This window comes from Asterias rubens, chromosome 15 (assembly GCF_902459465.1).
Source record: "Asterias rubens chromosome 15, eAstRub1.3, whole genome shotgun sequence".
In the NCBI taxonomy this organism is placed as follows: Eukaryota; Metazoa; Echinodermata; class Asteroidea; order Forcipulatida; family Asteriidae; genus Asterias; species Asterias rubens.
This window is the reverse complement of record NC_047076.1, coordinates 3,083,651-3,110,921: the sequence shown is the minus strand read 5'-3', so window position 1 is coordinate 3,110,921 and position 27,271 is coordinate 3,083,651. Positions and strand designations below refer to the sequence as shown.

At 38.2% G+C, this 27,271-nt stretch overlaps 1 protein-coding gene across 1 annotated transcript; it reads right to left on the bottom strand.

The window, feature by feature from the left end:
• Positions 1 to 389: 389 nt before the first annotated feature.
• LOC117299996 (integrin alpha-9-like) lies at positions 390 to 27,271 on the bottom strand. Its single transcript, XM_033783638.1, has 25 exons — positions 26,141 to 27,271; positions 21,615 to 21,739; positions 21,220 to 21,326; positions 20,363 to 20,510; positions 19,576 to 19,698; positions 18,161 to 18,265; positions 16,550 to 16,692; positions 15,680 to 15,817; positions 14,254 to 14,362; positions 13,261 to 13,355; positions 12,545 to 12,681; positions 11,073 to 11,233; positions 10,466 to 10,629; positions 10,204 to 10,374; positions 9,503 to 9,582; positions 8,853 to 8,997; positions 8,070 to 8,195; positions 6,847 to 7,019; positions 5,852 to 6,023; positions 5,114 to 5,221; positions 4,372 to 4,515; positions 3,495 to 3,611; positions 2,853 to 2,957; positions 2,273 to 2,392; positions 390 to 1,242 (listed from the first exon to the last, which is right to left on the bottom strand). Exons 1-25 carry the CDS (start codon positions 26,359 to 26,361, stop codon positions 1,186 to 1,188), a joined length of 3,294 nt encoding a protein of 1,097 aa, XP_033639529.1. The 5' UTR covers positions 26,362 to 27,271; the 3' UTR covers positions 390 to 1,185.

Genomic DNA, 27,271 nt, shown 5'->3' with positions numbered 1-27,271 from the left:
ACCCACATAATACGTAAAATAACAAATCTGTGAACATTTTGACTCAATTGGTCTTTGAAGTTGCAAAAGAACAATGAAGGAAAACCTACCCTTGTTGCACAAATGTGTGTGCATTCAGATTCCTAAATGACATTGATGTTTTCAGATTATATACCGACTAGAGATTCAAAATAACACCAATTCAATGGTTTGGGGAAAATAAGTGTTTTTTTAACACTCATTGTGGTGTAAGATTGATTCGTTTTGGTATCTTTATGTGATAAAACCCATGGTTTCGGGTATAACTCCACTGTGATTTTCTGAGCATAACATCACTTTATCATGTTTCCAAGAAAAGTTGTAGCAGTTCCCTGTCAGGAAATAACTGGCAATATTAATATTTACCCCCTCCCCCACTTCTATTTTTCAAATCTCACGCAACTTACACAGCATTTAATGCATTATATACGCATACAAAACAATAACTAGCAGTATACAAAGACAATAGTATTTGTACAGCCCAGTAATGTGTTAGTCCTGGTATAACTCTACTGTCATGTCCATACTTGGGAACCAGTAGCTTCTATCTAACCGATTAAATGCAGCAAAATATATAATTTGGCAAGTATTTACATAATTGTGTCGTCATTCGTATAATCAGCCAATAACAATTCAAAGTATTACACATCATTGCTATGACGTCAAAAGCCGAAACAGCGCCCTCAGTTGGGTCTATAAAAGGAAGACTGCTACTGGCTGAGATTTGTACATGCATGATGGACGTTTCTCTTAATGAACTTCATATTTGGCGGTCGATGCAGGGGTCTAGGGACTAAGTTGGAAAACATAAATAAAAGTGAACAAAAGGAAGAAGAGTAAACGTTTAACAGCTTGGTGTTTATTCTTATTGATCAACTGTCTCTAATAACCGAACCGAGGCTGTAAGGAAAATTAGACTGGCCCCTTTTTCGTATGTACACGAGAAGTCCATGATTGCACAATGGGATCATAAGAAAGAGGGTACTAGGAGCAAGACGAAACTATTCTTTTGCAGCTGGACGCACCCGGTTGACACATTGCACGCTGTAACTGCGAGTTGGAGCTTTTTGCACGTGGTGCAGTGGATTGGAGTTTCGAACGCTAAACCTCGATGCGATGTTTCAAAAGAGTTCGAAGATTTCTTGTGTCCAAACTGAACCTACCATCTCAAAGGGCAGTCGGTGGGGTCATATCATCCAACGTCTTTCTCTTGAAGAAACCAAGCTGGGGAGAAAGATACAAACATCTCAAATAATTAGTTGTCGGTTCGTGGTTTTTACAAGGACGGACGGCTTTTGTGGCAGGACGGCTTTGTAGAGGTGCTGGTCACCCGTTCCTCCTTGCCACTCACTGGCTTGGTATTTTAAAGTTTTTTTGGTTCATTGTTTCTCTATGTATCGTCTTGGATAGTTATATTTGTATGCCAGTGTAAAGTTTAATAAAACTAAAACAAGTGGGTTTCTGATTGGCGTAGTGGTATTATGTCCCTTGCCTTCCACGTCTGGGACCCTTGGCAGGTAAAATCCCAGCACGTGAAATGCGTTTGCAGTCCCTACCTGATTGGTGACAAATCACAGTGACTTCACAGTTTTCCCAGTGTTTTCACTCTGCCAGCATTTGGAATAGTTCTTATATGCTTTACCTCCCCTTTCTAGAATTGAAACTTTCTTCATTGTGCTCTCTCCAATAGGTTATTGGCTAGCATAGTGATTAAAGTCTTATCTTTTGCTTTCGATGGTTTCATTTATTACTATTTTATTCAATTTGTTCTTCCACAGTCCCTATACTATACAGTCGACTCTCGTTATGAGGTTCATTATCACAAAAAGGTACTGCTTAAAAACACAGGTGACGGTCGTTACTAACGAAAAATTCTGAAACTTTGATACAAATTAAAAGGTTTTTTGAAATGGTGACATTTCTACATTTTAGTAACCCCTGGGGTTTTAGATTCCTTCAAGCTTTTGGGAACAGTATCCAAAGCACTAGAGAAGTAGACCAATGAGCAGGATTTCTTGTCTGATTTTCTTCACCAGGCCGACATAAAAAGTCTGAATTCAGCCAAAAGTCTGAACAATCTCACTAAAAAAAGTCCGGAATTTCATTTTTGCTTTGTGTTTCTTTGTTTTGCTGCATTTCCTCTTATAAAATAAAATTTTGTTATAAAGAAGTAATCTGGCCAGCCCATCAACCTTGTAACAACAGTCCACTGTAATGTTTTTTTAAATTTTAGTTTGATTGTTTTATGGCGTACCTTCCATAGAGCTGCAACTAGGATCACCAACCCCAGTATGCCTCCGATGGTACTGACGGCAATGACCCAAGGCTCCACCGGCTTATTTGGTAATTCCTCGGTAAAAATCGTTGTCTTCAACTAAAAAATACAGAAAAGTAAAAATTGATTTTGAAGATCGGTTATATTAATAATGATGATAACAATGATTACTTTTAATGCGCACAATCCACCACATGAATACTAAGGGTATACAATTTTTAAAAATTAAAAAAATTAACAAACTTATACATTCGGAATGCTACTTTGCAGTAATTTTTGTCACGTTTTATTTTATGATACAAAATTTCAATCGTGCACAAATAAACAAACTAACCCCTACAATAAATGTATATCCACAACTGAAAAAAAAAATGGAAAAAAAAAAACAATAAGAAAACAATCCAAAAAGATTAAAAGCAATGTCTCGAAATCGGTAGAAAACGGCAACAGATCAAGAACATTATATAAACATAAATTCTCGGAAATTCTTAAGAAAAAAAAATAATGCAATTCGCTCATTGTCTAAAAATGTGAGACAGCTTTTTTTCTGCGATATTACCTCAATGGAGTCCGGCACACCATCATCAGGTTGCGTGTGGGGTCGGCTGGTATCCTGTAGTCCAAACGTTGCCGTCGAAATCAGATCCACGATTCCCATCTCATTCTAGAAATGAATAAATAAAGACATAATTCATAAGGAAGAAAAAAGAAAAAAATTTGATTCTTCAGCTCGAATCTCATCCGCGTAATATGCCTGAGATTTTGTACAGAACTCGGAAATAAAAGTACAGAGTATTCAGTGCTTACAAACAAGGTGTATGGGTGAAAAAATTCTTTTTCCCCGATGCAAAATTAAAATTACTCATAAATTAATTTAAAGTCATATTCCAACCTTCACTCCACTTTGCACTCAGTTTTAGTGAAACTTGAAACATGTTGACTACGTCACCATTTTGGTTTGACATAAAGATCATGATTTTGTGGATTTTGACTGTATTTTCACCCTATCATAAAAAAAACACTAAACTATCATCTTCATGACCTCGGGTGTTTTCCCGCAAAAACTCTCAGTAAAAAGACCTCATTATTCCTGTTGTCAAGCCAAGCACTGAATAATAAACTCAACTTTAACCACCACAAGCTTGTGTGCCAAGGTTTTTCAGTACGAGTATTTTTGAGTGAAAGTTAAGAGCATCCTTACATCAACTAGTGTACGTTGCCACAGCAACGCATCCATGGTGACAACAACCCCGGTCCCGCTGTTCAAAGGGCCATCGACTGTACACCTAACGGTGACGCACTGAGCTCTGTCACAACCCTGCGGGGGGGGAAGAATATCCGAAAATTCAAAATGATTTGTTTCATATTGAAAAAAAAAAAAAACAAGACAATTAAATGTTCATGGAGTTATTATAAATATAATGTTATGCAGACTTACAAATAGGTATACATGTAGTAGAAAATGAAACTTTGCATGGGGGGAGTATAATACGGTAATATTTGCGGTAGCACTATGTGTAAATTTTTTTGTGAGTAGTGTTGGTTTGAACAAAACACTTACAAACGTGGAATAGAATGGGTGCAAGTGTTTCTGGTTCACATAGCAAGCACACTTGTTTATAATGTTTCCTTTTGCTTGCAAGCCACAGTGACCAACGTCACTTATGAGGCAACCTATTTCTTTACCAGAAATATATAATAATGATAACATACGAAGTAACTCTTGAAGTTTGTTTTTGTTCTCAAACTTAGTAATCAGTATTTGGTTTGCGTTAACACCATGTGTGTCTCTACTTGCCAGGTAGAGTTTGTTCTTAGAGAACTGTCTTGCTTAATTCTACTACCGCGGAGTAGATTATCGGATATCAAATCGGGTAACAATTTGAAAGTGGTAACATGTTTTCTGTATGCTCTCTGTCTCTCTACCAATGTATTCATGTATTTCCATTTCACCATGCCCATGTTACACCTAGAAAACCTGTTCATGTGACTTGTGTTTTCATTTAGCCTTTGAAAAAACTCTGCTGGGGTCGAAACTTTAGGCCATTAACTATTTTTTTAGGGGGCAAGATACTTACAATATCTCGATTTGAAGAATCATCCGAAGCTAGTCCATCGTTTGAATAAGCCAGCATGCCGGCTGAATCTAAATAATGGTCCATTATTTCAAATCTCTGCTGTTCTAGTACTGACGCACCATCACACTTGCCTCCACCGTTCATCTGCAGAGAAAATGAACTATACATGGTACTTATTTCTTCTTAAGCTTCTGATTGTCACCACCGCATGGATAGATACAGTTGCATGTATGATACTCTAGCATTCTCGATGACTAATGCAGTGAACAATGCATCAGACTTTGGAGTGAAGTTACATTTCCACAAGGTTAACATTGTATTTTGTATGTTTTGTTTTGCTGTTAATGTTATGGATTTTCAGCGTGCTTGTAAATATGAGGAGTGGTCTTAAATGTGAATAAATAATTTCCTCCGTGAAAAAAAGAAAAGAAAAAAAAAAGAACATTTCCTAAGAAGAGAAGGGCCCTACTTTGTAAAACTTCACCTATAGCGTAAGTGTTACTTAAAGGTTGTTTGTCAGGTTAAATGTCAAGCTTAAGTTCCTTTTTATGTTTTATAGTTGGGATCTTAATAATGAGCTTGAGATCAATATTATTTGACACAATAACTTTAGTTGTGCCACCAACTGTACTAAGTTACGAGTAAAGTGCTACTCCGTATTGATTGTGGTAAAGTGCTATGCTATCACCTGTTTCGCTGGAGAAATTGTTTTCACGGACATTATACAAAATGGCTTTATTACCTGAATGCTCTTGATGTAAATCAACCAATCACCGTTGTTTGCTCTCCATGGTAACTGAATGGTAACCTTCCCATCAAACGGTAGACGGCCAGGCCCTTGGTTACCAACCTTTAATATAAAAAAAGTAGAGTTGTGTAAGTCTTTCATCCGTGGCAGTTTGTAAATTTTAATAACAAATTTGTTTATTGTAATGACTATAATATTGTGAAAGCTTACAATTTATAAAGCCAATTACTCGAAACTGACACCACACTAGTATGTTTTAACATTTAAAAAGGCTCAAGAACATCTTGCTCAGCAAAATAAAATTAACAAGGGACAAAATCTAACATTAAAGGCACCGCAAGAACCTTATTCTTTCCACTATAATAGCCTCTGATGACGTCAGTGCAAAGGGCAAAGGCCAATTTCATGAAACACGGACATAGGAACCAGTGAAAACAATTTAAAATCTACGAAAGTTTGGCTGATATTCTGTTTCATTTCAGCAACATTTCTCCTTTTTGTAACAAGTTTTTGTGCTAAGTACAAGTAACCATACTTTATGAAAGTGAGTCCTCGTACGGCTCTATACAATGTTGTTTAACAATCAAGACTCAAGCCATTGCAGGGAACCAATAACTCTGGGTTTAGTTAATTACTCGTGGCTGGTAACCCGTTTCTGCTAAGCATCTGTGCTAAGCAGCCCAGTGAATATGGCACCCATGAACAATACTCTTTACACAGAATCTGTTGTACCTCGTATATGTGTGTAAAAGTGGGTCCGATTCCTTTCATGTTTGACTTGCCGTCGCCGTCTAAGAAACCCGCTCCTACGAGGGCTTGCCGCAAGAGGGCCTCCTTGTCTGGTGCCTTGCCGTCTATTGTCTCGTCGTCCGGGGAATAAAAGATTTGCTCTGGTTGCACCACTCTGTAACACGAATATCAAAATGATGCAACTTGAAAATAAATGTTTGTTACTGACACGTGTGGTGTGGACACCCACACAAAAGAGGTTTATACCTAGTTGCACCAACAAGTTTACTATTTGTTTATAGTTTCTTCCTATTGTTTCAGCTGTAGGCCCGCCAAAGCGATTAATGTTAAGGACTGTGTTATCGGTACTTGTTCAAGTCCCATGGATGTTTATCCACCATTACAAGGGTTGATTGGATTCGAACCCGCGACCTTTGTCTTTTCAGTGCAGACCACGAGGCCACTAAGGTTGCCCGGTTCTATAGTAGTATTAGTTCGAATTGTTTTGTGTATAACTTTGAAAAAGCAATTATCCCTACTGTCATTATTTTGGGTGTTTTCTTACCAAGGATTTTCAATGGTTTACATGTCAGAGAACAATTAGGGGGTTTAACATGAATATTATTGGGTTTCCTTACACCATCTAAATAGCCAGGTACAGCTATAGATTCAGTTTGAATCCTAAAATTTTAAAAGTAGGTACCGTAACATTTTATAGATGTTAAAATGTGTACAGGTGGTACACAGAATACTATCCTACTTGGTTTTACTCGTCAGCGTATACTCAGTATACTCAGTAGACTCGTAAATTATGTCATAACAACACTAGTTAGTCATTCATGAGACATGATTTTGACTACCATTTATCAAAATCATGTCTCATATGACTAATTAGTGTTGTTTTGACTGAAACATTTTAAGAGGGTCCCGAGTTCTGTGAAGAAGACAACTTTAACTGTATCCATTTTCAAAACAAAGTGTCACAGTTCATGTCATACCCTCTCACGGCTATATCAGCGACGATTAGGACAGGCAGTTCCACTGTCGCGGTGTTGTCACGTAGACTGTCAGCGCCCTCTTCGACGCTGATGGTCGAGGCTGTCATAGAGAAATCCACCACTTTTCGCCCCAAGTCTACTCCACCGACGTCAAACCGCATGCGCAGAATACTCTGTTTTGGAAACCAAGAATCAACGTTTAAAGACACTGGACACTTATGGTATTTGTCAAAATCCATTCTCCTCAATTGGTGTATCTCAACATATGCATAAAATAACAAACCTGTGAAAATTTGAGCTCAATTGGTCATCGAAGTTGCGAGATAATAATTAAAGAAAAATAACCCTTGTCACACGAAGTTGTGTGCATTTAGATGGTTGATTTCGAGACCTCAAAGTCCAAATATGAGGTCTCGAAATCAAATTCGTGGAAAATTACTTCTTTCGCGAAAACTATGTCACTTCAGAGGGAGCCGTTTCTCACAATGTTTTATACTATCAACATCTCCCCATTTAATGTTTTAAGCTAATAATTATTTTGAGTAATTACCAATAGTGTCCACTGCCTTTAATTACTGGTTGGTACAACTAAATCCAATGCTAATTTCAACAAGTATAATGAAAACAGTAATTGTTGGGATATGCCTTGTGTAAACACAGAGAGTTTCAACGCGTAACTATTGTTTTACCTCAGCACAAAGTCTGTAATTCATAAAGTATTTTACTGTTATGAGCATGTTCGACGAGCAATACCCAAACTGAATTGAATTGAACTAACGACAGATTTCCAAGCACATTCTTTAAGAATGAAACTGGCAATATTAAATGACCATTGGTCCGCGATTCAATGACACAAAATTGTAATACTGATTTTGTTCTTAAACTTTACAGCATCAGATCGAGCGGTCACTTTCAAGATACAATGGTGATATCATTTCATATTAATTTCATACTTTTAAAATTCTGCTTAAGAACGAACTGCGGGGGCAAACATTTAATCTGTAAACCACATTTTTATAACCGCATTCTAAATTCCCATTAAGTAATCATTTTTATGGATTGTTGTTTTTCCTGTTTTTTTTCTTATTTTGTTATGCGCTTGTTTACATGTTATTGAATGGGCGCAATATAAATCAATACATTATAATGATACCCATAAACCACATAACATCCGGTACTCACCACCGTGTTAGATCTCATAGGATTACCCACAGGGTACTCACCACCGTGTTAGATCTCATAGGATTACCCACAGAGCAAAGCACTTCCGCTGTCTCGTTGTATGCCTCTCTTGGTGCACAGGTTATCATATTGTCAGGAGTACAGGTACTAGACTGGATACACTCGACCTTCAAAGGAAAAAAAATCAACGTTTTTTAAGTTAAACATTTCTTGCAGACTTAAACTATGAGTGTCAAAAACTAAAACTATGAGTAAAAAAAACTTCACCAAAAACTGCAAAAGACCTTATGCATTGACGTCATTCAGCGGCCATCTTAGTGGAAAAACGGCGACGAAACAATCGAAACGCACAGATTTGTACGCGCGCCGCACATGGATTGGCCAATGAACAACCTCCTTTTGACCTCTAGGTGAGGACGCCCTACTGAAATAACGTCATGTGCATAAGGTCTATCGGCAAAATCTGAAGTCGCAAGTGGCAACAAAATAGTGCCACACAAGGCAAAAATTGATTTTTATGCAAGTTCACCCAAAACAAGGCTATAGGTTAAGTGCTACAAGAAAGAACACATAGAAATGTAGTAATAATTAAGTGGAGCTGAAGGTAGGAATTGATATTGCTCTTAAAAGATGTCATTAGTATCAAAACTGAAACTACATGTGTGGCAAAACTAAAACATCAAGCGGCAAAATCTTAAAACACAAGTGGCAAAAACTGAAATACCGCGTGGTAAAAACTAGTTTGTAAGTCATTAACTGCCATAAATCTATTTGTACTTTTTCAAGCAATTTCTTAGTAATGCCTCAATGATATTTCCACTCACTGTTGTAATTTCCAATGACTCGTAAACCACTTCTCTTGGATGGGTGATGAGCAATTCCGAGTTGTGTGCTTCCTCCCCCTGGTTGTGGACTTCCACCAACAGGTACACCACGCTGTCACCACCCAGAGTGATGTACGGGTTACCGCTGTGGTTTGGGAAATAAGGTTTAGTTTATTAGGGCCATGTCACACCAGGGCTTAATTTCATAGAGCTGCTTATTAAAGCAGCAATATTGCTTCAAAAAAAATTCTGCTAAGCAGAAATGAACAGGAGGAACCAGTCACAAATTGTAAATGTGACATTGTAGCTCGGCTGGTAACCTATATTCCTGTAAGCATAATTTTTTGTGCTGAGCTACTTCTAGTGCTTAAGCAGCTCTATGAAATTGGCCCGTGCCCACGGGCAATTTACAGGCATCACGTTCCAAGCAATTTCCAAGAAGAGAATTTGTTCACATTTGAATTTTCAGATATTATTTTTCTTTGGGATGGTATGAAAGTGTTGAAAAGTTACTTGTGTGCTACTAAAGTGGTCCGGTAGCATACACTGCAGTTGGTTGCCTCCAAGCTGCCTGCAGAAGTTGCCTCACGGCTAAAAAGTTTTATTTAAATCTGACCATCAATTATTCCCACACCAAATTTTGTGCATACCTTTGTGCCTCGAGGTCGGCCACGACCTTAATGTTAGTTTGGCAAATGGAGTCACTCCCGCAATCACGTACGAACAACACCTAAAAGAAAAAGAAAAAAGGGGGAAAAAAATGAATATTGCAAGGAACTAATACAAGAACAATAAAAAAACTGCATTTTGTAAACAAAAAACAGCCGTCGTGTGACGTCACATTGGCACACCAAAGTAACCTGTCAGTTTTGGTCAGTGAAAATCTACATTAGAAATACTCCTTTGATATTAATTGGTTCTTTATCTGTTTGTATTGTCAAAATACTTTCGTTCTGGTCCGGGCAAATTTCATAGAGCTGCTTAAGCACAAGAAGTAGCAAAAGAAAAGCAAAGGTGTGCTTAAAAGATTAAGGTCACCAGCCAAAATACAATGTCACTTGTACAATTTGTAACTGGTGTCCTGCTCATTTATGCAGAAATGCTGAGCAAAATTGTTAAAGAAAAACAAATTGCTAAAGAAAAGCAAAGGTGTACTTAAAAGATTAAGGTCACCAGCCAAAATACAATGTCACTTGTACAATTTGTAACTGGTGTCCTGCTCATTTCTGCAGGAAAATGCTGAGCAAAATTGTTGTTTTAAGCAGTTCATGAAATTGGGCCATGGGGATTTGAATGAACGAACAAATTCTGGAAGTTCACAAAATATATAGCAAACTGTTTCTTTCTTTACCAATTTTTCAACAGTTCCGTTTGAGCAGGCGCTATCGTCAATAACAGGTGCTAGACCACCGTTGAACTTGTAGGTCACTTCATCGCCGCGCCGTGGACCTTCCACTGGGTAGTCGAAGATGTTATAGTTCAGAAGAAACTTGAGCGGAGTCAGGAAATCACCAGCTTCGCCCTGAGAAGAAGAAGACAGATTAAGGTAAGACCATGTTTATTGGGTTTTGAAATCATTGTTTTTGAAACATTAGTCTGTTATTTACACATACCCTTAAGTACGCTTTTGTTGAGTAACAAGAAATTACGTCTTTGATGAGCTCAACTGTCTCTGCTTTGGCTGTTGATTCGCTCCCTTCGTCCGTCAAAAAGAAGAACCTGGACGCGGCTCCAATATCAGACTTCAGGGTATCCACCTCAAGATTATAATCAAATTCTGAAAAACCAATCATTGATCGAATATCGATCAGTCAGTCAATCAATCTTTGTTGGCCGACCATCGATTATTCATCCACCAAACCCTCAATCAATCACGATCACCAATATGTAAATATTAATGACATCATTAATCAGTCAATATAGTTGCTACTGTTCTACAATTGCAAAGGTCGTTGGTTCGAATCCCAGCCGAGTAATATATCAAGTAATAATCAAGTATTCAATTATATAAATATTAACTATTTAATCAGCGTTCATCAATCACGGCCATTTTTGTAAATCAACCAATGATGCTAACAAAGTTTTGAGGAAAAAAAATCGCCGAACACTTCACAAACTTAATAATAGCTACCGACATTGTAAACACAATAAACACCTAACAAACAGATCGAGATCAATGGAGTTTATTCAAACACTGATTTAAATATTGTTTAAACTTACTGACGTCATCCGGCAAACCATGTTCATCGGTGTAGTCAAAACAGACTTGAACATCTAGACACGTGATCGATCGACCCCCTATTCTGCAGTTGTGGAACTCAGGGTCAAGGGTCGATGGTTCAACTTCGATCCAAACTCTAAGCCTGATGACCGGAAGGGTCCTGAAACAGATAAAAGATCGGTAACTTGAGGGGTACTGCGCCTTCTGACTCACCATAAATTTCCCTCGAAGACAATCAAAAGATACTGTAGAAACGTCGGGTAGCTGCACTTTAAAAAAGAGTATTACCAGCTCAGCTCGTTGGGATTAGCATCTAAATGGTGCTACCATTTACCTGATGACATCCAGATCATAGTTGCATCGGAGTTATTGCACTTGTATCTAGCATCGAGCATGCTCTTCTCATTACTTAAAGACACTGGACACTATTGGTAATTGTCAAAGACTAGTCTTCACAGTCAGTGTATCTCAACATATGCATAAAATAACAAACCTGTGAAAATTTGAACTCAATTGGTCGTCGAAGTTGTGAGAAAAAATATGATGAAAGAAAAAACACCCTTGTCACACGAAGTTGTGGGCTTCAAGATGCTTGATTTCGAGACCTCTAATTCTAAATCCGAGGTCTCGAAATCAATTGATGGAAAATTACTTTTTTGTCAAAAACTACGTCACTTCAGAACGAGCCGTTTCTCACAATGTTTAATACGATCAACAGCTCCCCATTACTCGTAATCAAGAAAGGTTTTATGATAATAACTTTTTTGAGTAATTACCCATAGTCCACTGCCTTTAAAGCCATTGGACACTTTCGGTAAACAGTATTGTCCAAAGGCCCACACTTTGTGTATCACACATTATATATAAAATAACAAACCTGTGAAAATTTAGGCTCGATCGGTCATCGGAGTCGGGAGAAAATAACGGGAAAACCCACCCTTGTTTCCGCACATTTCGCCGTGTCATGACATGTGTTTGAAATAAATCCGTAGTTCTCGATTCCGAGAATTGATAATTGTTTCTCAAAAAGTTAAGCATGTCATGGAATAATATTTCAAGAGAAGTCTTTCACCATTACCTTCTGTAAACCCTGTAAGTTATTTGTAAATCTGTGAGGTTTTTTTTTTTTTTTTTTTCTGTTCCGAAAGTGTACAATGGCTTGGTAAAATCACTGTTAATAAAATGCCAATGTGGTTATGTAAATATGTTGAGTTGTTATCCCCAAAATTGAATCTCAGATTGTGTATTCCAACACCGGTTATTCTTCCTGCGAGGACATAATCGCTCTGGATTTCTGGCGATATCTCAAAAACGCGACCACATTTTCAAATGAGATTTTCACATAGTTTAATATTTTATTGACACCTAGATTTATACAGGATCAAAACAATACAACGGTTCCAAAACCCAAAGGGACATTTTGCCTTTAAAGAAATAGGGAGATACCATAACTGGATGAAATATTACTTACTTGAACAATACGACTGTGTCATTTTCATAGGCACCCACAACAAGATCCGGATAGAAATTAAAGTCGATATCCATCCCTCCGGAAATAGAACTGCCGAAACTTAGAAGGCCAGGTAGGACCTCTCTTGCGGCGATTCTCTTTGGGGTAAGGAATGACGTTGTGGAAGTTTACAATATTTTATTACAATAATTTTTGTCAGGCACCTATCACGTCTGGTAATATTGTCAAATACCAGTGTTTGCACTTGGTGAATCCTAACAAGCCAGTCGAAACGTTGAGACCAATTCAGAACTGACTCCGCGGCAGTACAGTTAATTACAATCCTATAAAGCTAAAGTAGTAGTCCAGTCTATTTTCTATACCATCCGCCCTGGTAAAAGTTCAAAAGCAGGACAGTTCTTTTCAGAACTGAGAAGTCTCCCGAACCTCCGATTCTCTACTCCGCGGTAGTAGAATTAAGCAAGACAGTTCTCTATAAGAACAACTCTACCTGGCAAGTAGATACACACATGGTGTTACCGCAAACCAAATATACATTGATACCTCACCATGCAATGCCTCAAATCCTATAAACAAACACCCTTGTTGCACAAATTCTTGTTTGTTTCCAGATGCCTGATAAAGGTTATTGGGCCTAAAGTCGTCTCAGATTCATATAAAAATATTTACAGCATTTTTTTAAAACAAATTTAGAAAAAATTATACATTTGACCCACCTGTGAATATTTTCTTCGGATCCCTCCAACGTAGCCTCGATAGATGTACACTGCGCCGGTATTTTCGTCTTCGTACGGTGCCCCAATAGCGACATCTGAATTTGATGATAGTAATATACTTATATATACTTGCGCAATGAATATGCATGAAATGACGTCATAATGTAGTTTGAATAATCAGTTTCGAATGGACTGCATCAGCTGCAGGGCTAGAGTAGGTGTAAGGACAAAGTATCCCCCTTTTTTTTAACCGTTCGGTTGTTTTTATGTATAGTATAAATCTATAAATGTAGCCTATACAATATATACACATGCATAACCTAAGAAATAATGAGAAAATTTTGACTCGATTTGTCATCGATTATGCAAGAGAATAATGAAAGACTACAAAACAACCTTGTTGCACAAATTCGTTTGCTTTCAGATGCGTAAAAAGGGCTCCAGGCCTGAAGTCTTTCATCAATTGAGTGACAAATTACCTCTTTCTCAAAACTATGTTACTTCAGAGGGAGCCGTTTCTCGCAATGTTTTATATGTTCGTTACCAATTATTGTTTAATGCTAACAATTATTTTACGAAATTACCAACAGTCTCAAGTGCCTTTAAACAGTAACTTGTAAACATACAAAAAAACATTGTATGGGTCTACCACAACACCTTGTGATGTTATCTTTGCTAGACAGACTTCCTGCTCGTAAGAAAAATGAGCTGGAGTTAGGTTTCGAATCTTAAGTGATTTATACAATTTTGTCATTTTACCGGACGGATACTAAACTCAATCTAAGGGCTTACAAAACCTTGTTCAACTTCCCATGAAATATGGAAGTCTTTCCTCTTATTGGTGTTCTTTGTTTCCCATCGCAACTGATACCGCTGTTTGTTACGAACTAAAGCAGGAAAAGGGCTTTATAAAGCAGTAGTCGTTTTGCGATATTTTTTTTTTTTTTTTGTGGGGGAGGGGGGCTATTTATGTTTTACGCGAGACTGACTTACCATAAAAACCATCGAGATTAATGTCTCCAATGAATGCTATTGCTGAGCCGAAGCGACCTCCGATGGCCCTGGTGCCATCCAGCTTAAAATCCTGGAGTTCCATCCTTCCCTGTTTCACATCACAGTGGATTAATAATAACATAAAATAATACGTCTAGGATCGAGACTGGAACAACACCCCTCATTGCCCTCTCGATTATTTTTTTGTAAAAAATTAAAAGCTCAGTTCCTTTAATCGTATTCATAAACATAGGTGTAATTTGTAAGTTTTGTAGGCCTAGTCTAGCACCTGTACTGTCTGCTTCATTTGTCATACGTCCATATTACTGTCCCTTGGTTGTACATTATTGTATGCGTCTATATACACTCTAAAAACTAAAGAGTTGAATCCAACACTTGCATGAGTTCGGTGAGTGACTACACTTTGAAAGTGTTGGATCGAGCGTTTTGTTTGTTAAATCTAGCATTTTTAGTTTTTGGATCCAACGCAAAAAGGTTTGATTCAACAATTTAAGTGTTATTTCACCATTTCTCAAAAAAATTACTTTGAATTGTTGGATCAGCTTTTTAAACGTTAAACTGACACTTAAATTGTTGACCAAATACGTTAAAATGCTGGATTTAACATATAAATTGCTGGGTTCAACACTTTCAAAGAGTGGTCATCACTCACCGAACTCATGCAAGTGTTGGATTCAACTCTTTAGTTTTTAGAGTGTAGGTACGTAAGGGAACAAAATCATCTTGCGTAACCTTATACCTAAAATGTTGTCTCTAATGTGCGGCTTGTTATTGGATGATTGTGTACTTAATATCATTCTGAAGCATTCGTATGGACTGTGAAAGGGGTAACCCTGTTTCAGCCCTAAGAGTAGGTGGCAACGGCCTCTGGACAAAAATAATTGTAGCCCACACCTTGAAGTGGCCTTCAGGCGTTGTGTGTCAGGCGACTTGCATAAAAAAAATTAAAAAAAAAATTAAAAAAAAAGCAAACAAAAAGCATTGCTTGTGTATAAAAATTATACATAATTTTGCACTGTTGTAATGAGTGACAGCATTGAAATAAATGTTACTGAATATTGATTCAACAAATTGCTCTTTGATTGGGGCATCGAACGAATCAAACGTGTCTCATCTATACACACTCGATCTGCTGAGATGTAGAACTAAGCCGTTCCAACGGTTTTATTCCACATCATGCATCTCTGTGGAACTTCTTGCTTGGTGCATGTTTCCCTTCATCCTACAATTTGGACTGTTTTAAGAGGAATATCAATTCCTACCTTCAGATCCCCCGAGTTCTTTCCACTTTAAATATTTGTTCTTCCTGTAGCCCCATACCAAGAGTGGTGTTATGCTTGTTTGGGGCTAACTTGCAAAACAAGAACTAAATAAATACAAAATATATATTAAAGTGTGTCTTTACCGCTCCTTTGTTTATGTAGACGTAGACAAGCCCCTCGTCTTGTTTGACGGTATACAAGGGCGCCCCCACAAGAAGATCCGACAATCCATCATTGTTGAAGTCTACCCCTAAAACGGCACCACCGTAGTAGGAGCCCATCTGTGGATTAAGCCCATGTGAGAATAAACGAGGTAAGTGCAAAGTAGTTTAGTGTGTGTCGTGTGTTCCGATACGGTGTTGTATTTAGAAGTAAAAAAATATCATAGTGTACCCTCGAGTCAAATGCTTGTGTTTTGTATACCTGCAGGTAAAGGGAAATGTGTTCCCCGGAGAGTCTATCCCCACCATCATAGACTGGTTACCATATGATTTCATTGGATAAACGTGTAGCTTTCCATGTATTATGATTGGTCCGAGGTGATGTAATTTGTCAGCTTGGACTTTTGATCGTTTGCATGTAACGTGTGTTAACAATGTTTGTACATAATGTCTGGCAGGCAACGTGTGTACATTTTGTTTGCACATCACAGAATGTTGTTTTATTCACTATGTAATACGTGTACACATGTATGTGCGGATTGACTGCGAATATCCGTGTGAAATGAATGCAAGGTTAAAGTTATATTCGGAATTATTCCGGTCAGCCCGGTATCTGGGGTTATTCGCGGGGCTCGAAGTGTGTCGCAGACGTGCATGCTATCCCCATGGAAAAATAATATCAAGGGCCGAATAAGGTCAATTCAATAAAGAAATGTGTACACAGTTCGCCGCACAGTTCTCATGCAACACCCGGCTCCATCTAGCCCCAACAGAGTTATATATTAAATCTAAAAGCCATTATTTATTCGGGGAAAATCGTACAGGGGTAAACAAAAATTGCAAAGACTTTACCTGCTCTCCCCTGAGCTGAGTATACATCTCAAACGTCTCCAGATCATAAATAAAAACCTTCCCAACTGAATCTGACCTTGGCGCCCCCGTGACGCCCTGCTCCGTGTCGACCGATCTGAAGTTTCCAGATGACACCGAGTAACCTATGAAGATAGAGCGATAGGTCACGATAGCACCCTTAAGTTCCTAGTTTTGATCACGTTTTGAGAATTGATAACACCCTTAAGTTCCTGGAGTTTTATCACATTTGAGACTTGATCATTTTTAAATGCATTAATAAGTTTTGGGGGAGACAAATCCTCGTCCAAGTACAGGGAAATAAGTACTCGAGTATGCTAAATTTGTCCCTTCGGCATCCCTATAGAAAAAACAGCAAAACAAACAAAACCTCCACCAAACCATTTTCCCATTGTTGAATTCCTGTGCAAACAATTTCCTCCTGGAACATTCTTTCCTTAAAAAAAATCCCCGTGGAGATCCTATTGTATTCGGCTTCAAACACTCCACCTAGGTAGCGAATATCAAACGGCATTCTCACTTTAAAGGGACAAACCCGTTGGGCTATTTAGGCTTTACAAAATACACTAACACGTGACTCTAAAGGTCTTCCAGGAATGGAGAAGAATAGTTGCTTGTGGAGTTCATGATGTATAGAAAATCAGGTTTAGATACCTTTTGTAGATGAATTTGTTTGCCATTTAAAACAAAACATTATGCAAGTCGCCAAAAAAACAAGGCTAAAAGCCATTCTAGGTAAAGAGCTACAAGGAAGAAAACATAGACATGCAGAAACTCAGTGGAGCTGATATTCCTGGAGGTTGATATTCCTCTTAAAAAATTCCATTACATGAATCCCCACTCACTATGAAGATGAACGTAGCATAATTCACATGTAGAAGTTCTATTTCATTAGTCGCACTGAGATGAAAATTGTTGCTGTGGAATTGTTTCACTAACTTCTCAAAAACAACAGCGCCTCCAGCCAGTGGTAATTTAAGGGAAGCTTTAAACATTGAAAGTTTAACCCAAATCTGTGGAGATTTGTTTTTTGTGTTGTACACCGTTCACAAACCCTTTGAAAGGGTTACTCCATTCACAATTAACAATTGCGTTCTTGGTTTGTAACCTGTTTTGCGGTAACACCTTGTATAATATCATCTACCTTCCTGGGTGGTTTTGTTCTTGAGAATGTGTCTATTTCTACTGCTGCAGAGTAGAATTCGGAACTCAGGAGACTTCTTTAGTTCTGAAAAGTTGTATTGGTCATTAACTATGACCTTGGAGGTAGGAAATCGGCCAGGAACTACCACTTTCGCCAACTGTTTTTGCTGTGCAAAATTTGTCTGTTTTTTTAACATCAAAGTTGAACTTAATAAACAAATAATTCTCCTGACACATTTTGTCAACCAGTTCTTCTGGTCATCTCATGTTCACCAGACACCCCAACCAACCTGACAAAATACGAACATAATACCCGTACACCGATCCATATACCCATACAACATGTAACAACACTTTTACGGTTTGATGTTTAGCTCAAGTCAACAGTGTTGGAGTGTTACTGAATTGGACAGCACCATAAATTTTCAATCATTACAATGGTCTACTTACCTATGTATTCTGTTTGGTGTTTTTCACCCTTCATGTTCCAGTCCGTGAGATTCCCGAAGTTGTACCGATATGTGTTCCCGTCCTTGTCGGCATTTATTGTGGTACCTGTTAGGGTCAAAGATGAGTAAATATTGACTTTAAAAACTGACAAGTTTTACTACGCACATAATCATTTAGATATTATTTATTATGCTGGGCTATCGCTTTGGTCTAGTTTGTTGACTACATTTGGTGATAGGGCTTTTTCTGTGGCAGCCCCTAAGCTCTGGAATGCGCTACCGCTTCACATACGTAGCGAACAGAAACTCATCTCTTTTAAATGTAATATAAAAACCTATCTTTTTAATACCGCTTTTTAGCTGTTTATGTCTTCTTCTATGGTCACCTCGCCAGTTAGTTTAGAATTTTACCATAGTTAGGGTTAGAGGCGTATGTCTCCTGAAAAGGTCAACACATTACTGATGCCAGCAGAGATAGGCCTATGTAATAAGCAATTAATTAGTTATATGTTGGCGGGACAGACGTATCCCCATACTTTTGTTTGGGCACTGGCCTGGTGACCAGTCTTTTTTCTTTGTCTTTGTCTTCCACTCTGTGCTTTTTGACAAGTGTTCTGCGCCTCTGATCATTTTGTATGTAAGGGGCGTAATATGTATTTATGTAATATAAATTTTAATTATTATTATTATTATTATTTGTAAGCCATCTGCTTTACATTGTCAAAGGTCGTGGGTTCGAATCCCACCGAATAAAATGTTTGTGATAGTTTTTCTTCACAGGATTCGGGATTGCCGAACTCAAATTAAGCCCGATCTGAACCTAGACACATTATACCTGAAAGACTTAGCATAGATCCTCTTCAGATTGAGTGGTCGCGGGTTCACGGGTAGTTTGCCCGTGGACTTATTTGTTGGGGTGGTTGTACGAGGGACTCAGGAAAGCACTGAGTTTGTAGTCAGTGCTTACAGGCACTGGACACATTTGGTAATTGCCAAAGACCAGTATTCTTACTTGGTGTATCCCAACATATGCATAGAATACTAAATAAGTGAACATTTGGGCTCAATTGGTCATCGAAGTTGCAAGAGATTAATGAACAAAAGAACGCCCTTTTTGCATGACTTTGTGTGCTTTCAGATGCATAATAAAATGCTTCAGGTGAAGCTTTTTATTATTTGAGAGAGAAATTACCTCTTTCTCAAAAACTAAGTTACTTCAGAGGTAGCCGTTTCTCACAATGTTATGTACTATCAACAGCTCTCCATTGCTCTTTATCCTGGAATTTTTTTTTATGATAACAATTATTTTGAGTCATTACAAATAGTTTCCAGTACCTTTGAACACTGCGGTGTAAAGGGTAAACATAAAAAAATAATAATTAAGTATTAGAAATAAGTGAATTTATTTGACATTACCGTTCCATTCATACGAGCCGACAGCCCCTAGCATAAGGTCTCCACCCTTGGTGTAGGCGGCGCTGATACCCGCCTGGCAGCTTCCCTGGTATCTGTACGTCCCATTCACTAAAGTTTGTATCTCTGCGGAGAGAAAGAAAATGGTAGATGATAAAACATGATGTTGGAGTTATTTGAAAGTTTGAGACCTAATTTACATAATTATAAATCACGTGTCCGTGTTATTGGAAGTTAATGGTGACGCAATGTTTTAGATCTAAACTGGTGGTAGATGAAAGCCAGATTTCAAGAAATTAACACATGATTGTGCATGTGATGTGAGAATGTTTTTAAGTGTTAGACGAGACATCAAGTTGTTTTCTTTATTCTTTAGTTGTCCACTCGCCAATTAGGGTGTGCATAACTTTGTTAAAAGTAATACAAATTATTTAGAGATTTATACACAAACAAAAAGCGTTAAAAAGATGGTGATGGTGGGAAACTCTCTCAGAAATACCGTTGCTTGAAATGCAATAGTTTTTGAGAAATGACAAAATATATATTTATATATTTTTGAGCTTGCAAGCCCAAGACAAAATGTTTGAAAACAGTGAAAACGTTTAAGGTTTTTTCATTTTTGTTTCTCGTGACTCCAATGGCCGATTAAGCTAAAAAAAATGTCCCAGTTTTGTTATTTCATGTAATGTTGGGTCACAAATGTGGATACTGGTCTTTGAAAATTACCAATGTGACACAAGTCATTGAAGTTGAACAATTTTTTGAAGGCCGGTGATGGGTATAAACTCACCATCAACGCAGGGTCGTAGTTTCTTGACTTGTTCGAAGTTGGCGTTAGCCACGTAGCATATCCCATTCGGGAATCGGTCAACTCCCTCGTTCTCTGACGTGGGATACTCGTTGATGTAGTAATCATTGGACCACAGATGACCGCACACCTGAAAAAAAAGTGCGGGGAGGGGATAATGTCTTAAAAGTACTATTTTCATGCACCGCGCTCACCACCTCCCTTTCGTAAGCTGTAATGTGGCCTTTTGTCGGGTAGTTTACTCCTGCAACATATTGTCTATGCTCGGCAAAACCTGAAAAGGGTGATGGACCAGTGAAATAAACTAAACTGGTACTGCATGCTGGCCGGTCACTAGAAAAGTTAAGTGCAACCCTTGGAAACCATTTTAAAACATGAGGTTAGAGACTTGGTTTCCTTTTTTGTTTTACACTTTTACATGGACTCTCTTGAGAATCAAAGGCACTGAAGAACTGAAATTGGTCATAAAAACACTCTTTAAACTAGATGTGTTTTTGTTCCTTGTGGTTTTTTTCTTTTTCGGTTTCGTATGAACAGAATGCTGTGAAGTACTGAGGTTGGCTTAATAAGGGAATCTCCCTACTTTTATTAGGGAATCTCTTACTCTATATACATTTCGTAAAGGTCTTAAGACTCACCTTGTCCATGTTAATTGCTTTCAAGTGCGCTATGATCTGGATGGGATTAGCGCCTTATAAATTTCGATTGCTTTATTATGTTATTTCAATGTCCAATATCGACAAAGCAAAGTGTATCATTCGCTGTACAAACCTATGTGAATGTCCAATGTCCAATATGAACTAGTCATGACAATTCGAAAATAGTGAAAACCTGCTTACCGTGAAGTCACCATTCTTTTCCCTGTTGGTTTGTCTAGTCAGGGTTACGCCTAGCCATTGATTGTCTTTAATATCAACGATTTTCTCGCCAGGCAAATCCTCATTTCCTAGATATAAAAAGGACAATAAATGGATTCAACATGGATTAATTTGACTTACAGGATGTTTACGAAAGTCATCATTTTATGCAATCACTTTGTATTTCATGTGTTTCAGTAGATATATTTACAAAATGTTTCTCGGTTATACATATCGGTGTATATAGGTAAAAACAAAATCTATAATCTTTATGCAAATTTCCTTCTATTAAAATGTATGGTGATGCAACGAATATCATCCTTAAAAGCGCCCTCAAGCGGTAAAAAGATATAAGGTCAGTTATAACAGGTATTTACCCTCAGAGTCCAGGGGTATCTCAAAACAATTGTAAGATGGCTGAGGTTGGCATTTGTAGAGGGCACCTGGGCGTTCCAACGAAGGCTGATGTGTACTTCTGCCTCTGGGGGCTCCGATTAAAATCCTGGTCAATGATAAATTAAACAGTGGGTTGGTTAAAGGTGTGTTATTATTTTTAAAGGCTCTGGACACATTTTGATAATAACTCATCAAGGTCTGCTTGCATCGTTCCCTAAAAAGAAATTGTAAATGTCTACTGGAGTATTTCGAGGGCACCAAGGCAATTATCGTGTGGGGGGGGGGGGGGCACGGAGGCAATCACCTTCGTTGCCTCCCTGAAGTCTCGGGCACAGGTGTATCAAAACATAATTCATACAATAATATGTCTGTGAAAGTTTGGACTCAATCGGCCAATAATACAAGAAAAACACCCTTTTTTCGCAATCTTATATGCTTTCAAAAAGGGGCTTCGTGCTTGAAGTCTTTAAATATTTGAGCGAGAAATTACTGCTTTCTCAAAAACTACGTTACCTCAGACGACGCCGTTTCTAACAAAATTTTATCAACAGCTCTCCATTGCTCGTTGCCAATTAAAGTTTGTATGCTAACAATTATTTTTAGGAATTCCAAATAGTGTCAAGTGACTTTAAATGTATAAATTCAATGTGTGTACTTTATCCATTTAATTCATTCTTACTCCGTAAGTGTATTTGTTTTGCTTTTTTTTCTCTGCTTGTTTTGTATTTCTTGTAATGCGCAGTGTAGTATATTTGTATAGGTCACTGCGCAATACAAATGTCCGTATTATTATTTGTTTGATCAAAACCACCCCGAATATTGTCATTTCATGGTGTTACCGCAAACCTTACTATATTAAATATATTGTATTTTATTATTCAGTATTGCTGACAAATCGCAGACAGTGTTCATGTATTGTGTGTTCAACCATAACATACATGTAAAATACAAAGCATGTGGAAATATGGATTGAATCTATTGTATGAGTCTGTGAGTCAGGAGACACTGGTGACAAATCACGTAGGCCCTCCATATACCATTTGTAGCATGTGAACACAAAAGTCCTTAATTTTGGCACTAAATCAAAATCAGCAATTGCGGTTTTCAGAGAGAGTTTTCAAAAAAAAAAATACAGTCATTTCAGAGGGAAATACTTCACAGAAAATGTCTAGTTCCTCATAATATAAGTAAACTTTCAGACAAACATAAAACAAGGATGTTTTCCAATCCTGTGCAAACTTCCATATAAAACGCACTGCCAACTACTTCTACAATGAAAGAGTTCGCGTATAATATGCACTGACCCATGACATTTCTCTACCAATATGCAGCGAAAATAATAATCATATCTATTAATAATGGAGGACGTCTGGGGTTCAAAGTCCCACATTGCAACAAGCCTATGTTTACACAACACTTAAATTATGTTATGTAAATGCAAATTGGTGTCATGCTGTGCTGAGATTGGGCATTGGCCTCACATGGGGAAATAACAGCGAGAATGTACATAAAGGGAATTTATATTTATGTTTGGTAACTCTTGAAGGCAGTGGACACTATTGGTAGTTACTTAAAATAATTATCAGCATAAAGCCTCACTTGGTAACGAGTAATGGGGAGAGGTTGATAGTATAAAAACATTGTGAGAAACGGCTCCCTCTGAAGTGACGTAGTTTTTCGAGAAAGAAGTAATTTTCCACGAATTTGATTTCGAGACCTCAGATTTAGAACTAGAGGTCTCGAAACCAACCATCTAAACGCTCACAACTTCGTGTGAAGGGGTGTTTTTTTTTCTTTCATTATTATCTCGCAAGTTGGATGACCGATTGAGCTCAAATTTTCACCGGTTTGTTATTTTATGCATATGTTGAGAAACCCTTGTCACACGAAGTTGTGTGCTTTCAGATGCTTGATTTTGAGACCTCAAATTCTAAACTTGAGGTCTCGAAATCAAATTCGTGGAAAGTTACTTCTTTCTCGAAAACTACGTCACTTCAGAGGGAGCCGTTTCTCACAATGTTTTATACCACCAACCTCTCCCCATTACTCGTTACCAAGTAAGGTTTTTATGCTCATAATTATTTTGAGTAATTACCAATAGGGTCCACTGCCTTTAACTCATAAACGCTACCCAGACCTTAAAATAAATTTTCTTCATAAAAAGTGTTATTCTCTCTATATTAAAGGCCACGTTGTCTTGGATCGGGCGAGTTGGTCTATGAAAAATGCTATGAAATGCATACGGTTGGAAAGATGTTTTAAAAGTAGAATATAATGGTCCACACAAAAATGCCTCGAAATTGCACGGTTTTCCTAATACGTCGTGAACTAACACGGCACGCCAGATTGTGGAGTCAAATTTGTTACGTCACACAAAAAATGGCCTACCGTAAATATTCTACGTTTAAAACATCTTTCTAACCACATGCATTTCATAACAAACGGTTTCAAACGCTTTTCATGGACCAACTCGCCCGATCCAAGGCAACGTGTTCCTTTTTTAATAATTATATAGAAATATGATTAAAACAACCGAATGGTTCCATAAACTAAAGGATACTTTCCTTTAAAGCTGTAATTTCACTTGTATTTAATCGTGTTTTTTTTATGGCACCCTGACCATATAAACTCTGGCGGGGTGTAATTCAAGTTGATAATTGAGATCAAACAAATTAGGTTGTGGTTTGTGTAAATTGGATCTTATTTTCTATAAAAACGGAGGGCTGGAACAAAACTCAGTTGTGTACTTTATTATTTATGGGTGTGTTTTGCGAGCTATCTAAAAACTGGGAACTGGAACCAACTCATTCCGTGCACTTGGTTTTTGTTTGTGTGTTTGCGGTTTGTCTGTATCATCTTACTGCTTCTGTATTTCGAATGCGATTCGGGGACAATTTCAAGCGAAAAACTCAGGAATCAGTTAGTTGTTTTTGTGTGTGTGTGTGTTTGAGGTTTGCACATCTAACCGTAGAGAAATGGCCAAACAAAACTCCGGAACAAACTCAATCTGTTTTTGTTTTTTACGGGTTGTCTGCACATTTTACCATTGAGTAAGGACACTCTGACTGGTTCTGTTTTCGAATTAGTTTTTATTTTGAGACATTTTCAAGCTAGAAACTCCGGAACAAACTCGTTCAGAGTTAGTTTGTTATTTGTGTGTGTGTTTTGCGGGTTGTCTGCACGTCTAATAATGGAGGAATGACCACTCTTACTGGTTCTGTTTTCGAGTAAGTTTTTATTTTGAGATATTTTCAAGCTAAAAGCTCCGGAACAAAACCAATCTGTTAGTTTGTTGTTTCTTTGTGTGTGTGTGTTTAGCGGGTTGTCTGTACATTTAAATAACCACCACTCTAACTATAGTTCTGTATTCGAATGAGTTTTATATTTGGGGACATTTTCAAGCTTAACATTCCGGAAGATGGTCACAGATGAAAGGAAGTTGGAGTACCTCACTCCGGACGTGGTCAGCTCGAGAGTGGTCGAAGGCCTCTATTGTTATCACTTTGCCCTTGGTTATAGACCAAACATGAACAGAGTGGGAGTGATTCGTCAATGAAACATCTTCAGACCACTTAGTTTTTATTTGTTGAAATTAAACAGCCGCGTGTAGACTGTAGACATGATGTTTTTCAGTGAGAGAGGGGGGGGGGAGGGGCATGGAAGGACTTTTCAGTGGGTGATGAGGGGAGGGGCGGGGGGGGGAAGACTTGTAGGTGGGAGAGGAGGGGAGGGGCATGGGGTACAAAGACATTTCGGGGAGGATGGGCTGTTGTGTCATTGGGGTAGGTTCATGCTCTCTTTGGTGAAGTTGTACATATGTTGTTGTTGTTGTTGTTTTTTTGGTTTTTTTTTTACTAAACTCTTGTTTCTGAACAGCAGACTGAGCAGAGTGTGGGTTCGAGTCCCCGTCTTGGTTGTGTCCTTGAGCAAGATACTTTAAAAAAGGTGACTTGACCTTCGGTTGGGACATTAAGCCAAAGGTCCCGTGTACTGGGATTGTTAGTGCGGGTAAAGGAAACCAGGGTGTATTTCACAAAGAGTTAGGACTAGTCTTATCTTGAGTTAGGACGAGTTACTTGTCCTAACTTAGGACTAGCCACACAATTTTTAATTTCTCCTATGACTAGTTCTAAGTTAGGACAAGTCCTAATTTTTTGTGAAATCGACCCCTGATCACTTGCTGTGGAAGAATAGGGATTAACCGCTGTGTTTTGGGGTTACAAAAAGCAAGCAGCCTTGTTTACATTTTGTTTTTTAGGCAAGTGATTTACAGTGATAAAAGTCACGTGTGAAGCGTCATCGGTTTAATTACCAGTTAATAATATAATAGTTAGCTACGGAACTGACGTAAATTGTAATGAAAACTAGGACCTAGATTGAGAAAGTGTGGGATACCTTAACACAACCGTGCAGGAAATATGCATTATTAGTTTAGGCTATTTCACTCCATGCTACACATACCAAATTACAATATACTATTATGATAGTCTACCAAAAAAACACTCACCATGGCGTGCTGTCCCGTGTGTTTCTATGCTGCACCGTAGTGTAACCAAAGTAGCTACCTGGATCTCTTGTGAAAGTAATCAGGTCTTCCGTCTTATCGTCTATATTACAAGCAGCTACAAGACCCACACAATAACACAATAAGACAGCCACTACAATGGCTAGTAGCCGGAACAGTGATCCACCATGCGATCCCATCGAATTTCTTAGCCGAGTTCTCATGATGGTAAAAGTCCGACGACACTAAAGTTGGGTGACGTGTGTTGTTAAGGTCCCGGTGGGGGTGTATGGGCGGTTTAGCCCCCGAGTGAATGCGTTGCTACACGCTGCACTACCACTTCGCCGGTGAAGATTACAAGTACGTTGATCCCAACAGGAATGTGGCTGATCATGGGCTGATCAAGATAATGCAAGCTTTTGTAAAACCTGGTGTCAGTTTAGCTCTAATATGATGTGGCATATGAATACAAACCATGCATGGATAATATACACCGAAACCAAAATCAATATGCTCTATGCTATTTAGTGTAGAACACAAACTGTCACAGCGGTTTTTTCAAACGGATGTTTAAATCGCAGATATCCTACCTCTACACAAAATAAATAGTGTCACCGTCTGATCCAAAATCAATAAAGTACATCACCAAACCAAATAGCGACCACTTCTTCAGCCTCCGGTTAGTAGGTGGTTATCTATTTATTCCTAATGGTGGTGACCCAGTAGCGTTGGCATTCCTTCTTTCAGACGACTATTGTACTACGTAATGGTCATAACATCCTCTTCCGGGTTTGGTTTAGTGGCGTTTTTTTTTTCCTTCTTCAATTCAGTCAGGAAGAAACGGGGGATCGCTGCTGTGCAGCTGTGTGCCACGCCTCGATGGTTTGTCACTGTAGTGAAGAATCAACGGTGTCCTTGGATGAACATTGTGAAAACTAGTACTCTTGTTGGCTGGTTATAACTTTGGATCAGATTCAATGAACCATGGAAGGGATGATCATGTTTTAGATAGTCAACTGTTGATGACCACTCTACTGAAATCAACACTCGTTATGGACACCTAACTCAACTAGCTACTGCAGCTGTTTAAGTGTTTAGGGCTACACACAAACCTGTGTGGTGTCTGTGCAAACA